Source organism: Lepidochelys kempii, chromosome 28 (assembly GCF_965140285.1).
Source record: "Lepidochelys kempii isolate rLepKem1 chromosome 28, rLepKem1.hap1, whole genome shotgun sequence".
NCBI classification, from domain to species: Eukaryota; Metazoa; Chordata; order Testudines; family Cheloniidae; genus Lepidochelys; species Lepidochelys kempii.
Genome location: NC_136407.1, coordinates 6,683,985 through 6,695,996, shown reverse-complemented (window position 1 = coordinate 6,695,996; position 12,012 = coordinate 6,683,985). Strand labels below are relative to the sequence as shown.

General features: G+C 67.7%; 1 protein-coding gene across 3 annotated transcripts in view; it reads left to right on the top strand.

Moving 5' to 3' along the window:
- LOC140904193 (phosphoribosylformylglycinamidine synthase-like) overlaps positions 1-8,799 on the top strand; it is a 31,445-nt gene extending 22,646 nt beyond the window's left edge. For all 3 annotated transcript variants that reach the window (XM_078850894.1, XM_078850895.1, XM_078850893.1), the window contains exons 19-29: positions 915-1,095; positions 1,601-1,684; positions 1,920-2,075; positions 2,928-3,047; positions 3,387-3,532; positions 4,245-4,455; positions 4,670-4,761; positions 4,851-4,965; positions 5,716-5,874; positions 5,973-6,125; positions 7,987-8,799. In XM_078850894.1, the coding sequence (XP_078707020.1) occupies positions 915-1,095; positions 1,601-1,684; positions 1,920-2,075; positions 2,928-3,047; positions 3,387-3,532; positions 4,245-4,455; positions 4,670-4,761; positions 4,851-4,965; positions 5,716-5,874; positions 5,973-6,125; positions 7,987-8,309 (1,740 nt within the window). In that variant the 3' untranslated portion in view covers positions 8,310-8,799. The remainder of the gene's footprint in view (positions 1-914; positions 1,096-1,600; positions 1,685-1,919; positions 2,076-2,927; positions 3,048-3,386; positions 3,533-4,244; positions 4,456-4,669; positions 4,762-4,850; positions 4,966-5,715; positions 5,875-5,972; positions 6,126-7,986) is intronic.
- The last annotated feature ends 3,213 nt before the right edge of the window (positions 8,800-12,012 follow it).

Sequence of the window (12,012 nt, the reverse complement as noted above, 5' to 3'; positions counted from 1 at the left end):
GGCGGTGTGGGGGGGCTATGGGGCAGTGCAGGAGGCATGGGGCTGGCCGGGGCCCCGTGGCTGACCCCCCTCTCCCCCCAGGACGTGAAGTGCAGCGGGAACTGGACGTGGGGGCTGTGGGGCGGTGTGGGGGGGCTATGGGGCAGTGCAGGAGGCATGGGGCTGGCCGGGGCCCTGTGGCTGACCCCCCTCTCCCCCCAGGACGTGAAGTGCAGCGGGAACTGGACGTGGGGGCTGTGGGGCGGTGTGGGGGGGCTATGGGGCAGTGCAGGAGGCATGGGGCTGGCCGGGGCCCCGTGGCTGACCCCCCTCTCCCCCCAGGACGTGAAGTGCAGCGGGAACTGGACGTGGGGGCTGTGGGGCGGTGTGGGGGGGCTATGGGGCAGTGCAGGAGGCATGGGGCTGGCCGGGGCCCCGTGGCTGACCCCCCTCTCCCCCCAGGACGTGAAGTGCAGCGGGAACTGGACGTGGGGGCTGTGGGGCGGTGTGGGGGGGCTATGGGGCAGTGCAGGAGGCATGGGGCTGGCCGGGGCCCCGTGGCTGACCCCCCTCTCCCCCCAGGACGTGAAGTGCAGCGGGGACTGGACGTGGGGGCTGTGGGGCGGTGTGGGGGGGCTATGGGGCAGTGCAGGAGGCATGGGGCTGGCCGGGGCCCCGTGGCTGACCCCCCTCTCCCCCCAGGACGTGAAGTGCAGCGGGGACTGGACGTGGGGGCTGTGGGGCGGTGTGGGGGGGCTATGGGGCAGTGCAGGAGGCATGGGGCTGGCCGGGGCCCCGTGGCTGACCCCCCCTCTCCCCCCAGGACGTGAAGTGCAGCGGGAACTGGACGTGGGGGCGGTGTGGGGGGGCTATGGGGCAGTGCAGGAGGCATGGGGCTGGCCGGGGCCCCGTGGCTGACCCCCCTCTCCCCCCAGGACGTGAAGTGCAGCGGGAACTGGATGTGGGCGGCCAAGCAGGGGGGCGAGGGCGCGGCGCTGGTGGACGCCTGTGGGGCCATGTGCGCCGTCATGGCCCAGCTGGGGGTGGCCGTGGACGGGGGCAAGGACTCGCTCAGCATGGCGGCCCGCGTGGGCACGGACATCGTCATGGCGCCCGGTGAGTGTGGGGGGTGGGCTCTGCCCCTTCACCCTGCCCCAGCAGCCCCCCATCCCAGATTCTGTGGGCCCCCTCGCTCCGCTGTCTCCAGCCCCCATGAGTCCCCGGGTCCCCCTCTGACAGGCCTCCACCCTCCCTCGTCCCATGCCAGCTACGTAACCTCTCCACGCTCAGCAGGCCGGGCATCTGTCCATAGGGAAACTGAGGCACACCACCAGATGGCTCATCTCCCACAAACCTCCTCTGTTAGAGGGGTGTGCGCACCAGGGCCGCCCCATGTCCATCCCCAAAGCTACTGCCCCATGCCCCCTCTGCCCCCACTGCAGCCAGTCCTCACTCCCCTGTCCACCCCGTAAAGGGTCCCCAATTCATCCCCTGCAGGTGCCCTGGCTTTCTGGCCCCCGGGAGTCCGCTATCCTGGCCCCCCAGACTGGCTCTTTCCCCCGCTTCCCCACCCCCCTAGGCTAGCTGGACTCCCCACTGACCCCATCCCATCTCCCCACAGGGACCTTGGTCGTCTCCGCCTACGCCGTGTGTCCGGACATCACGGCCACCGTCACACCTGACCTCAAGTGCCCCGATGGCAAAGGTGAGGGGCGGGGGCTGGTTGGCTCAGGGGAGTGGGGAATGGGGCACAGGCTCTTTCCCTTTTAGGGGGCACCAGCTCCCATGTGGCCCCAGGGCACGGACTGGCTGGCTCAGAGGGGTGGGGCATGGGGCCTTTCCCCTCTCGGGGGCGCTGGCTCTGATGTGCCACAGGCCAGGGACTGGCTGGCTCGGGGACCCTGGTGTCTGGCTCTGACCCCATCTCTCTTGCCCTGCAGGGGCCCTACTGTACGTGGAGCTGTGCCCCGAGCGGCACCGGCTGGGGGGCAGTGCCCTGGCGCAGTGCTACGCCCAGCTGGGGGATCGCTGCCCAGACCTGGAGAACCCGGACAGCCTGGCAGCCTGCTTCCGCGTCACCCAGCAATTGCTGCAAGGTGTGTCCGTCCGTCTGTCCGTCCCTGCTGGGGGGGGTGAGCCCTGCTCTGGGGGAGGTGTGAGGGGGGCTGGCCAGGTGGCCTCCCCAGGCCTGGAGGGTGCCCCTGGGGCTGGGGGAGGAGCTGGATGTGGGCACCCCCAGGAGTGGAGTGAAGCTGGCCTGGGTGCCCCTGGGGCTGGGGCGGAGCTGATGTGGGCACCCCCAGGGTCTGAGGGGCGGGGCTGGGGGGTGGAGTGAAGCTGGCCTGGGTGCCCCTGGGGCTGGGGGGGAGCTGGATGTGGGCACCCCCAGGAGTGGAGTGAAGCTGGCCTGGGTGCCCCTCGGGGCTGGGGGGAGCTGATGTGGGCACCCCCAGGAGTGGAGTGAAGCTGGCCTGGGTGCCCCTGGGGCTGGGGCGGAGCTGATGTGGGCACCCCCAGGGTCTGAGGGGCGGGGCTGGGGGGTGGAGTGAAGCTGGCCTGGGTGCCCCTCGGGGCTGGGGGGGAGCTGATGTGGGCACCCCCAGGAGTGGAGTGAAGCTGGCCTGGGTGCCCCTGGGGCTGGGGCGGAGCTGATGTGGGCACCCCCAGGGTCTGAGGGGCGGGGCTGGGGGGTGGAGTGAAGCTGGCCTGGGTGCCCCTGGGGCTGGGGGGGAGCTGAGGTGGGCACCCCCAGGGTCTGAGGGGCGGGGCTGGGGGGTGGAGTGAAGCTGGCCTGGGTGCCCCTGGGGCTGGGGGGGAGCTGAGGTGGGCACCCCCAGGGTCTGAGGGGCGGGGCTGGGGGGTGGAGTGAAGCTGGCCTGGGTTCCCCTGGGGCTGGGGGGAGCTGGGGTGCTGGGGGGGAGCTGTCCCACCCGGTGCTGTCCCCCCAGAGTCGGTGGTGAGCGCAGGGCATGACGTGAGTGACGGGGGGCTGGTGACCTGCCTGCTGGAGATGGCCTTCGCCGGGAACTGTGGGCTGCAGGCCGAGCTGCTGGCACCGGGGGCCAGCGGTGAGTGGGGGGCCCTGCCCCGAACCCCACAACCTGCGGGTAGATGGGGGACTTCGCCCCGAACCCCTGTCCCGAGCCCCAGAGCCCAGCGGTGAATGGAAAACCCCACCACAAACCCCCTCCCCAAATCCCCGCCCTGAACCCCACAGCCCGGCGGGGAACGGGGGATCCTGTCCCATAACCCCTCCCCAACCCTCTGTCCTGAGCCCTCCCGTAGCCCAGTGGGGAGAGCCTGGACCCCTCCCCCACAAGGCCAACCTCACCGACCACCTCACACGAGCCCCCCCGCCCCTCCCCGATCCCCCATTTCCCCCCCAAGCTGACTCCCCTCCCCCCCAGCCCTGGAGGTGCTGTTTGCCGAGGAGCTGGGCCTGGTGCTGGAGGTGCCCAGCGCTGTGGCAGGAGACGTCTGCAGACGGTACGAGGAGGCTGGAGTGCGATGCCTGCCCATCGGGCACACGGGACCCCTGGGCCCCCAGTCCATGGTGAGTGGGGCTGCGGGTCGGGAGTGAGGGGCACCGGAGAGCTGGGGGGAGCAGAGGGCAGGTAGCAGGGGGCTGCAGGTCAGGACTGGGGGGCACTGCAGAGCTGGGGGGAGCCCAGGGCTGGGCTAGCAGGGGCTGCGGGTCGGGAGTGAGGGGCACCCGGCAGAGCCGGAGGGAAGCCCAGGGCTGGGCTAGCAGGGGCTGCGGGTCGGGAGTGAGGGGCACCCGGCAGAGCTGGGGGGGCCCAGGGCTGGGCTAGCTGGGGCTGCGGGTCGGGAGTGAGGGGCACCCGGCAGAGCTGGGGGGGCCCAGGGCTCGGCTAGCAGGGGCTGTGGGTCAGGAGTGAGGGGCACCCGGCAGAGCTGGGGGGGAGCCCAGGGATGGGCTAGCAGGGGCTGCGGGTCGGGAGTGAGGGGCACCCGGCAGAGCTGGGGGGGCCCAGGGCTGGGCTAGCAGGGCTGTGGGTCGGGAGTGGGGGGCACCCGGCAGAGCTGGGGGGGCCCAGGGCTGGGCTAGCAGGGGCTGTGGGTCGGGAGTGAGGGGCACCCGGCAGAGCTGGGGGGAGCCCAGGGCTGGGCTAGCTGGGGCTGCGGGTTGGGAGTGAGGGGCACCCGGCAGAGCTGGGGGGCAGGGCTGGGCGAGCAGGGCTGTGGGTCGGGAGCGAGGGCCCCAGTGCTGCAGCCCCCCGGCCCACCCCCTGCGTGCCCCCTAGGTGCGGCTGCGGGTGAACGGGCGAGAGGAGCTGGTGCGGCCCGTGGGTGAGCTGCGCGCCCTCTGGGAGGCCACGAGTGTCCAGCTGGAGCGGCTGCAAGCGTCACCCCACTGCGTGGGGCAGGAGGAGAGGGGGCTGGCACAGCGCCAGGGCCCCAGCTTCACCCTGACCTTCGACCCCAAGATTGAGCCCCCACTGCTGTGCCAGATGGGTGAGGGCCGGGGCCCCGGGGGGGGGGCTCACTGGGGGGAGGAGGGGTGTGGGGGGGTGTCCCCAGATGGCTATGGAGAAAGGAGCTCTCTGGGAGGGAGGGAGGGGTGTGTGGGGGGTGTCCCCAGGTCCCCGTGGCGGGAGGGGGGTCTCTGCCAGTGGGGGTGCACTGAGCCCAGCCGGCCCTGGTCTCTCACCCCCCCCTTTGCCCCCAGCCCAGCCGGGCCCGCGCGTGGCCGTCCTGCGCGAGGAGGGCAGCAACGGGGACCGCGAGATGGTGGCAGCCTTCATCATGGCGGGGTTCCAGGTGAGACCTCCCCACCCCCACTCCGAACCCTGGCGTCCTGCCCCCCCCGCCGACTCTAACCCCTCGGCCCCACCCCCCTCTCTCCCCAGGCCTGGGACGTGACCATGGAGGACCTGTACACAGGGCAGGTGACTCTGGAGTCGTTCCGTGGCCTGGTCTTTGTGGGGGGCTTCAGCTACGCGGACGTCCTCGGGTCTGCCAAAGGTGAGACCCCTGCCCGGGAGCCAGCCAGTGCCCCCCTCGCCTCCCGACCCGGCCAGCGCCCCCCTCGCCTCCCGACCCGGCCAGCGCCCCCCTCGCCTCCCGACCCGGCCAGCGCCCCCCTCGCCTCCCGACCCGGCCAGCGCCCCCCTCGCTTCCCGACCCGGCCAGCGCCCCCCTCGCTTCCCGACCCGGCCAGCGCCCCCCTCGCTTCCCGACCCGGCCAGCGCCCCCCTCGCCTCCCGACCCGGCCAGCGCCCCCCTCGCCTCCCGACCCGGCCAGCGCCCCCCTCGCCTCCCGACCCGGCCAGCGCCCCCCTCCCCTCCCGACCCGGCCAGCGCCCCCCTCCCCTCCCGACCCGGCCAGCGCCCCCCTCCCCTCCCGGCCCGGCCAGCGCCCCCCTCGCCTCCCGGCCCGGCCAGCGTGTCCACTCCCCCTCGCCTCCCGACCCAGCCAGCGTGTCCACTCCCCCTCGCCCCCCGCCCAGCCAGCGTGTCCACTCCCCCTCGCCCCCCGCCCAGCCAGCGTGTCCACTCCCGTCATCCCCCGCCGAGCCAGCGAGTCCCCACCCTGGGGCTAGCTGGAAGCTGGCACCCCCTAGAAGGGACAGGCTCCGAGCCCCGTTCCCCACCCCTCTGAGCCAGCCAGTCCCCGTCGGGGGCCAGGTTGGAGCCAGTGGCCCCTAGAAGGGAAAGGCCCCGCGCCCCATGCCCCCCAGGTGATTGACCCCCAGTGTGCCTTTTTGTCCCCAGGCTGGGCAGCTTCGGTGACCTTCAACCCCCGGGCGCGAGCCCAGTTTGCGGCCTTTCACCGGCGCAGGGACACGTTCAGCCTGGGTGTCTGCAACGGCTGCCAGCTGATGGCGCTGCTGGGCTGGGTGGGGGGCGGGAGCCCCACGAGCGACCCCCCGGGTGAGTGGGGCTGGGGCCTGTGGGTGGGCTGGAGGGTTTGGGGAGGTGTCTGGGTGGGGGAGTCTAGGGCAGGGCTCACTCAGCCTGTCTGTCCGCAGGTGGGGCCGTCCGTCCCGGGGTGCTGCTGGCCCCCAACGATTCGGGCCGGTTCGAGTCGCGTTTCGTGGCGCTGGCCGTCGAGCAGAGCCCAGCGGTGATGCTGCGGGGCATGGCTGGCTCCACCCTGGGAATCTGGGTGGCTCACGGAGAAGGTAACAGCTCTGGGGGGCTGCTCGCTCCGTCCCATATACACAGCTCCGCGCTCCACCCCAGCGCTGGGTGAGGGGTCCCTGTATAACCAGCCTCTGCGTCCTACCCCAGAGGAGTGGCTGGGGGGTCCTTCCCTAATATGGTGGGAGGGGTCCTTGCCCTGGGCTCCCCCCCCCCGTCGGGTGCGTCTCTCCGTCGAGCCATGGTCCTGTGTGTGTGGCTCTCGAGGTGTCCGTGCGCCTGAGACGGGAAGGCTTTTCCCCAGCAGGCTCCGCTGAGCCGTACCTGCCCCCTTCTCCCCCTCAAGCTGCTCCCCAAGAGCGTGGAGCACGGTGCGGCCCGGCCCGACCGTCTCTCCGGTTCCTTTGCAGCACCCGTGGTCGGAGACGGGTCCTCCAGCCGACGGGGTGGGGGTGGGGGAGGGGGAGGGTAAATTGTTCCTGCTTAACCGTCAGTGGTAGAGAAGCTCCTTTCCGAGCATTGGGGTCCCCTTCAGCAAACGGGGGGCACCTCGAGAGAGGTGCCTCTGGATTGGACTCTGGTGCGACCATTGCTGGGATCCTGGCATCCAGTTCTGGTGCCCTCAGCTCAAGAAGGCCTGAGTCGATTGCAGAGGGGTCAGCGAGGAGCCAGCGGGGTTGCAGGCCTCCAGGCAGCATCGAGCGCTGAAGTTAAAGCATCGTCCATCCTGGTTAGCCCAGAGCCCAGCCAGGCTGTGGTGAACCCCTGGGCTCAAGCTCCGTCTGTCTCTCTGTCTGGCTCCAGCTGAGAGCCCCGACGCCTTCCAGCCCCCGACTCTTATTTCCCCACCCCCAGCCTGTCCCGTCCTTTGTTCTCCGGCTGGGGAAATGCTGTGTAGCCTCCCCGAGGAGAGGTGGAGGGGTGCATCTCCCTCTGGGTTGTTGGTAGCTTGGTGTCGCTGTCCGGGCCATTGTATTTGCCGTCATCTTCTGAGATGCTCCATTGATACAGGGGCTGAGGCTCCTACAGCTCGGTGACACCCCCACCTATGTTCCTCAGCCGGCCCCAAGAGCAAACAGCCCTTTCCCACCCCACTGGGTCACCAAGCAGCAAACAGGGGAAACTGAGGCACACAGTGGCTTCCAAAAGATTGCCAAATATTCCAGCTTTGGCACACCTACCTTCTAGCCAAGCCACGTGGCACCAGAGAGCTCCACTCTCTGGATGTCTGACGAGCCTTAGTGTCCCCTCTGCAGAGAACGAGACGTAGGAGAGGGGAAGCGAGCTCCTCGTAGAGGCTTGCAGTGAATCTCAGGCTGCGTCCTGCCTGCTCGACCCGTCCCTGGACGGTCATGGCAGGTCGGCTCCGGGGTGTGTCTCTTTTGGAGTCTGGTTCCCTGGCTCGTACAGTAGCTGGAGCTCTTGGAGAGGGCGATTCCTGAGTGTGTCCCCCCCGCTCTCCTTCCCCGCCCCCGCGGGTCCTTCCCCCAGAGGGTGTTTGCCAAGCAGAAGGAACTGGAGAGCTCTGTGCTCAGGGCCTCGGTCCGGTGCAGGAGGAGAAGGGCGCAGGCGCTGGCCACAGCTAAGGAAAATCCCCCCGTCTCAGCACGTGAAGGGCCTGCCCAGCTCAAGTGGAGCACGTCGGGGTCCGCACAACCGGGAGAACCCCCGTTGCTGTACAGGGCAAGCAACTGGGCTCCCCACTCCCTGCCCTGCTGGCCATCATGACAGTGAGAGAATGTGCGGGGGGGCTTTATCTGTCTCCCTCCCACGCCCTCCCCAGCTCGCATGCGGTTTCACACTCCCGAGGCAACATCGGGGTATGGAGGCGGTGGGCCTGTTGTGGGGGGTGTCCCGCTGGGGCTCTCTGCCCATCTCCCCCCTTCTTTTCTCCTGCCCCAGGTCGGATGCGGTTCCGCTCACCCGAGGTGCTGGCTGCAGTGACATCGGGGGGCTTGGCCCCGCTGCGCTACGTGGATGACCAGGGCCAGCCCACCCAGGAGTACCCCCTGAACCCCAACGGCTCCCCGCTGGGCATCGCCGGGCTCTGCTCGCCCGACGGGCGCCATCTGGCCATGATGCCCCACCCTGAGCGCTGCGTCCTGCCCTGGCAGTGGGCCTGGATGCCGCCCGACTGGCGCCGCACCATGGAGGTCTCGCCCTGGCTGCGCATGTTCCAGAACGCCTGCGAGTGGTGCCTGGAGCACCCCGAGGGGGAGTCCTGACTGCGGAGCCCCTCGCCAGCCGGTCTCGTATCCCAAGGTTTGTCCCCGGGCCGGACCGGCACAAAACCCGCCCTGGTTTTCTCCGTGTCGACTGGGGAGGCGGGGCTATTTCAGGAGCACATGGCCCCGCCCCCTCCGCCGTGACCTCCTACGCACCGTGCATATGAGGTCCTGCTGGTGGGGGCTGGACGGTGCGCTCTTAAAAATGCCCCCTCCTGCAGTGTGACCGTCTGTGCACGGGCATGTGGGGTGAGGTCATGGTGGAGGGGGCGGGGTTTGTGTGAGAGAGGTTGAATGGGGGCGGGGTCACATGAGAGGAGGCGGGTCCACACTGTTCCCAGAAGGTCCTTAGCCCTGATCCCTACAGGGCCAGCCACCCCCAGCCTGGAGACCTGTCAGCAGTTCCCCTCCTGGCCACTGGGACAGACTTGAGGAGGAACAAAAGCCGGGGTGTGAGGGGTTCAGTGGGGAATAAAGTTGGGGGGGGCGTTGTGGGAGAGGCAGTTTTGGAGAGAACCTGGGGAGGGGTTCGTTGGGGGTATTGAGCTGGGCGGCTGGGGGCGAGGACAGGCCCAAGAGGAAGTTGGTGGGGTTTAGTGGTGGGCCTGGTGAGTGGGGAGCGGCTGTCTGAGCAGCCCCTGCTTGCTGGTTAATGGGTCTGGGGGGCTGGAGCCCAGAGGAGAGGGTGGACCTGTGCCCCCACACCAGATCCAGGGAACGGGGTGTGGGAACCCCCACAAAGAGGCCACAGATATCTGAAAGGCCTGGGGGAGACTGGGGGGTGAGGAAGAGAGTGACTCAGAGGGGACGGCAGATGGGGCAGAGTTGCAGGGGGCAGTGGAGGACAGCTAATGCCGTTGCTGTAGATCGGGGCTTCTCAAACTGGGGGTCGCGAGGTCATTATGTGGTTGGCTGCGAGCTCTCAACCTCCACCCCAAACCTGCTTGCCTCCAGTATTTACATTGTTGTTAAATATGTTAAAAACTGTTTAATGTTTGTTTGGGGGGCACTCCGAGGTTGCTGTGTGAACAGGGTCGCCAGTAAAACCGTCCAAGCCCCACTGCTGTGGGTGGTGGTTCATTCCTCGCCGTGACAATCCAGCCAGGCCCTTTTGTGTCCCCAGCACCTCAGTGATGAATCGTGTGTGGCGGGGCGTCAGGTCTTCCCTGGCGCACCGGGGTATTTACTCTCTTTCCCCACCCTGGAACGAACTCCGCCACCCTCCCTCCCCAGCCTGCCATGAGCTCGCAGCCGCATCCCGAGGGGAGCAAACCCCGGCTGGACAAGAGACACAGAGATGCTGCTGCTCCTCAATTTGTGGAAAGGAAAAACTGGTTTTTTGAACTGGACTTTGGCTCCGAGGCAGGGAGAGTGGAAGAGCCCAGAGCTGAGGCTGGGTCTGCTCGGTGGTGGGACTGGCCAGCTGGAGACGATCCCAGCCAGGGCCCAAGGGGGAGGTTGGAATTTCTCACCCCACCCCTGCTCCCTGGAGCCCCGCAGGGAAGCGGGAGGAGGTGGGGCAGGTTCGGAAGGGTTGGGCCGGGGGTTTAGGTAGCACAGGCTCAGGGAACTGGAGGACATAACCACCCTGGTGTCCGTATCCTCCGAGATCTGCCCAGCGGGGTCTCGATCTCGCTGTGAGTCTGCAGTGCCTGGAACCGAGCTGGGGCCTGCGGGGAGTGGCGGGGGAGTTTGAATCCCCTGCTCTGGGCAGGGATTGGTTGGAGGAAAGCCTTCTGCTGGGCTCTTTCCAGTTCTGTGTGATTTATCTCCTGGTCCTATTTCCATCTGCACTCCCGTTGCCAGCCCCAGCTGCCGGCCTCAGCTCTCCCCCGTAGCAATCACGGAGCTGCAGCTCTCACCGAAACTGTCCTCTGCAGACGCCTGCCCTCAGGGTTTTTCTCCTTAGCCGGGGGGAGATTCATGTGACTGTTTGGGTAACAATATTCAGGGAAGTATTTGTTCATTAGCTGGCAGCAGCTCGGCCTTAAGTGGAGGCCAGTTTGTGTGTGTCACTCTTAACTGGTTGGTCCCATCAAAGGGATCCTTCCACGCTCCCCCCAGCACCCCCCAAAGCCATGTAACAGGCTGACCTGTCCTCCACTTCCAGCATCGCACTGAGCCGGGCTTCCAGCCCTCCCTCGGAGAGCGGGGCTCAGCCTTTGGGGTTGGAGCCATCGGCCCCCACCTGTCGCTTCGCTGTGGCTTTGTGGGTTTCACTTTCGTGGGGCAGCAGCATGGCCTGGATGTTGGGCAGGACCCCTTGCCCGGCCGCCTGTTGAGCTCTTTGCCATTGCGAGTGGCTGGGGGGGTAATCGGTGGTTTCTTGTCCTGGGCCGCGTTGCCAGACAGCTGGAGGATTTCAGCCGTGGGCTGGTGCCCGCAGCCCGAGTGAGACTTGCCCTGAGCCTGCTGCTTGCCGTCAGCCACTAGCCATGCATTTCCCCCATTTGCCTGGGGGCACCTGTTTCCTGTTTCTGCCTGGCAGCGAGATGGGGAGGGGCTTGCACAGGGGAGGGGAGGGGTCAGGAGGCGGGGCTTGCACAGGGGAGGGGTCAGGGGGAGGGGCTTGCACAGGGGAGGGGACGGGCGTTTGCCTCACCCCAGAGTCACTTGCAGGTTCCTGGGCCCGAGCAGCAACCCCACGGCTGGGCCTGCCCCGCACATACCCTACGCGCCAATTGTGCGCCAGGGATGGCGCCCGGCCTAGCGGACGGAGCCCAGGAGCGGCGTCCCGGGCGCCTGGATTCCCTTCCCAGCACTGCTGCTGTCCCTGGTCAATTCCCCTCCCACTGCCTCAGTTTCCCTGTTGTCAAAATCCTGGCCTGGGGGCTGCCGCTTTGCCAGCTGCCCACCTGTAAGAACTGGGAGGTGAGCCGGGAAATCGGGGGTCTTGGTAGAGATAATGACGGGGGGGGGGTTAGATTTCTGATTATTTCATTCTATTGCAGTTGCGGCTCAGCATCCCAGTCCCTGCCCTGGTGCCCTTTGGGGCCAGGCGCTGCATGAGCACAGGGGGACAGAGAAGGGGGGAGCCCCATGTGTCCTCTGGCCTTAAAATCGATCAGTGGGGGTCATTGGCTCCATTTTATGGACAGGCAAACTGAGGCACAAAAGGGGAAGTGACTTGCCCAATGTCACCCAGTAGAGCTGAAGCTAGAACCCAGGAGACCTGGCTCCCAGCCCCCCCTGCTCTAACCACTAGCCCCCCACTTCCCTCCCAGAGCCAGGGAGAGAACCCAGGAGTCCTGACTCAAGAGGAAAGATGGAGGGTCGCCCACCCCAGAATAACCCAGACCCCCATGGTTGGAGCACTTAGTTGGGAATGGTCAGACATGGGTCGGCTCCAGAGTGGGGATTCAAACCGGTGTCTGAGCTGGGCGTCCTGCCCGAGTGGCTACAAGCTGGACACTTGCCCCAGCCCTCTCGGGTATGTGACGTGAGCCCTTCCTCTCCTTCACTTTCCTTCAAACGGCTCGCGTCGCCTCCCTTGAACCCATTGTATTGGACCCGAAACGAACCTTTTCCGGCCATTTTGAGTCCCCCAAAATTCAGAAGCGCCTGGTTCCACCCCGAGCAATTATTATTCTGCTCCTTGCCAGGCCGGCCAGCCAGGGGCCAGTGAGACGCCTGCCCAGCGCTGCCTGGCTCCCCTCCACTCTCATGCTTCAGGGCTGCAGGGGTCAGGAAGGTTTATTTCCTC